Source organism: Nicotiana tabacum, chromosome 4 (assembly GCF_000715075.1).
Source record: "Nicotiana tabacum cultivar K326 chromosome 4, ASM71507v2, whole genome shotgun sequence".
NCBI lineage: Eukaryota > Viridiplantae > Streptophyta > Magnoliopsida > Solanales > Solanaceae > Nicotiana > Nicotiana tabacum.
The window spans coordinates 13801392-13803916 of record NC_134083.1 but is presented as its reverse complement, the minus strand read 5'-3'; the positions used below and the strand labels follow the sequence as shown (position 1 = coordinate 13803916).

At 44.3% G+C, this 2525-nt stretch overlaps 1 protein-coding gene across 1 annotated transcript; it reads right to left on the bottom strand.

Moving 5' to 3' along the window:
- Positions 1 to 732: 732 nt before the first annotated feature.
- LOC142179806 (uncharacterized) lies at positions 733 to 1239 on the bottom strand. The gene has a single exon (XM_075250682.1). It carries the CDS (start codon positions 1237 to 1239, stop codon positions 733 to 735), a length of 507 nt encoding a protein of 168 aa, XP_075106783.1.
- Between the last annotated feature and the right edge of the window lie 1286 nt (positions 1240 to 2525).

The following is a 2525-nucleotide window of genomic DNA, read 5'->3' as shown; positions in this document are numbered from 1 at the left end:
TTTTATATATACATGTTTGATGGGTAAGTCGAGGCCCTGTCCCGACCATGATACAGTTCAACTATCTCTAGAGGCTTGTAGACAAGTCCTGTATAGTTTGTATATCAGTAGATGTTCATGGCGGCCTCGTCAGCCTGCACATTTATATATAGATATATATATTTAAATATATATGAGTTTTTGGGTATGTTTACCCCTCAGATGAGAGAGACGGTGTTTTCAGATGATTCAGAATATGGCCTCATCGGCCTAGGTTGAGAGTTACCCCTCTAGAGTTCACAGTTACAGAGTGGTATGCTCGGATCGAGTATGGTACCGGGTGGCAGCCACGCCTCTTCATGTTTGGAGCGTGACATCATCCCCCCTACTGTTCCAATGTGAATTGGGACACTGTGAATCTTGCACCTTTGAGGATCCCACTAATGAATTGCTAGACAATCCTCTACTCGGTAACAAACTTCGATTCCCCTTAGGAATTTATGCTATCGAGCAAAGGATTATCTAATAATCCTCTAATGATTTGCACTTGTGAACGGTCGGGTAACCTTTGCTTTATAGCAAACTTATTTTCCCGGTGGGACTTTTGCTATAGAGGCAAAGATTATCTAACTGCCCCGGAGTAGTTCTTCGCTTGTGTGCCTTGATATTAAAGGTCTTATTGCTGCCGTTGAAACTTTCTTCGTACTATGCTTTCCATTGCTGCCTCATTAAAAGCCTTGCCAGAAAATCCAATTAGGACAAAAATTGGACGAAGGGAAAAAGAGTGCAGCAATACTTCCAGTACAAACGATGTTTGTCAGCATAATATCTCTTGAGGTGTACCACATTCCAATTGCTTGGCAACTTTTCTCCATTCTGATTCTCTAACTCGTATGAACCTTTCCTGGTGATAGCTGAAACCTGATAGGGGCCTTCCCAGGTTGGGCCTAACTTCCCTGCATTGAGTTCCCGGGTGTTTTGAGTTACTTTCCTTAAAATCAAATCTCCCACTTTAAAGCGACGAAGGTTGGCTCTTCGATTGTAATATCTTTCCATTCTCTGCTTTTGTGTCGCCATCCTTATATGTGCCAAGTCCCTGCGCTCATCGAGTAACTCCAAGTTGACCAACATTGCTTCATTGTTCGCTTCTTCATTTGCATGGAAGTACCTTAAGGTAGGCTCCCCTAATTCCACCAGAATTAAGGCTTCTGCTCCGTATACAAGGGGAAAAGGAGTTTTCCCCGTGCTCGATTTAGCCATCATTTGGTATGCCCATAAAACTCCGGGTAGTTCCTCAGGACATTTACCTTTAGCCGTTTCCAACCTTTTCTTGAGGATTTGTATAATCACTTTGTTCGTTGACTCCGCTTGGCCATTTGCGCTTGGATGATAGGGTAAAGACGCGATCCTCTTTATTTTCAAATCTTTAAGGAACTTTGTGATCTTTGCGCCGATAAATTGCGGCCCATTGTCGCACGCTATCTCTTTTGGTATTCCGAACCTGCAGATTATGTTTTCCCACAGGAAATCCACCACTTCGCGTTCGCCGATCTTCTGATAAGGACTTGTTTCCACCCACTTAGAAAAATAATCAGTTAAAATACCTTACCAGGAGCCGGCGACAGCGGTTCAGCGATGTCCATCCCTCACTTCATGAACGGCTACAGAGACAGGACTGAATATAGTGGTTCCTCCTGTTGATGTATTAGTGGTGCGTAGTGTTGGCACTTATCGCATTTTTGTACGAAAGCTTTGGCGTCTTGTTCCATGCGGGGCTAATAATAGCCTTCCCTTACAAGTTTTAACACTAAGGAATATACGCCTGAATGGTTTCCGCATATCCCTTCGTGGACCTCTCGCATAACATAATTTGCTTCGGATGCTCCAAACATCGGTCCAGCGGGCCTTGGATAGATTTTCTGTACAATTATCCTCCTTTATAGCTATACCGTGCTGCTTTGACACGTAGCGCCCGAGACGCCTTGGAATCTTTGAGCAATTTCTCGTGCTCGAGATAATCGATGATCTCATTCCTCCAGTTCCAGACCAAATTAGTAGTATTTACCTCGTAATAGTTATTTTCATCCAGGATCGAGTGCATCAGTGGTACTACCGTCCCGGACTCTGATCCCTTTATTTCTGTTTACGAGCCGAGGTTATCCAGTGCATCCGTTTCTGCATTTTCTTCCCTTGGGATGTGAGTAATCGACCACTCCCTCATACCTGATTTACCACCAGCTATGAGTCGCACTTGATTTCTATGACCTCGGAATCTAGTCTTCGGGCCAGTTCGAGTCCTACAATCAAAGCCTCATACTTTGATTCATTATTAGTTAAAGGGACCGTTCTGATGGCTTTCCTTAGGGTTTCTCCCAAAGGCGTGGTTAATACTATGCCAAGCCCGGACCCTTTTACGTTGGAGGCTCCGTCCGTGAATAAGGTCCAAACTCCCGATGTCGATTCTAACACCATGACTGCTTCTTTGGTTGCTAGAGGCAGCAATCCCGGACTGAAATCGGCCACAAATTTAGCCAAGACTTGTAACT

What these genes read in the sequence shown, in the direction of transcription:
- LOC142179806 (XM_075250682.1), bottom strand. Translation starts at nt 1,239, where the DNA reads ATGGCTAAATCGAGCACGGGGAAAACTCCTTTTCCCCTTGTATACGGA.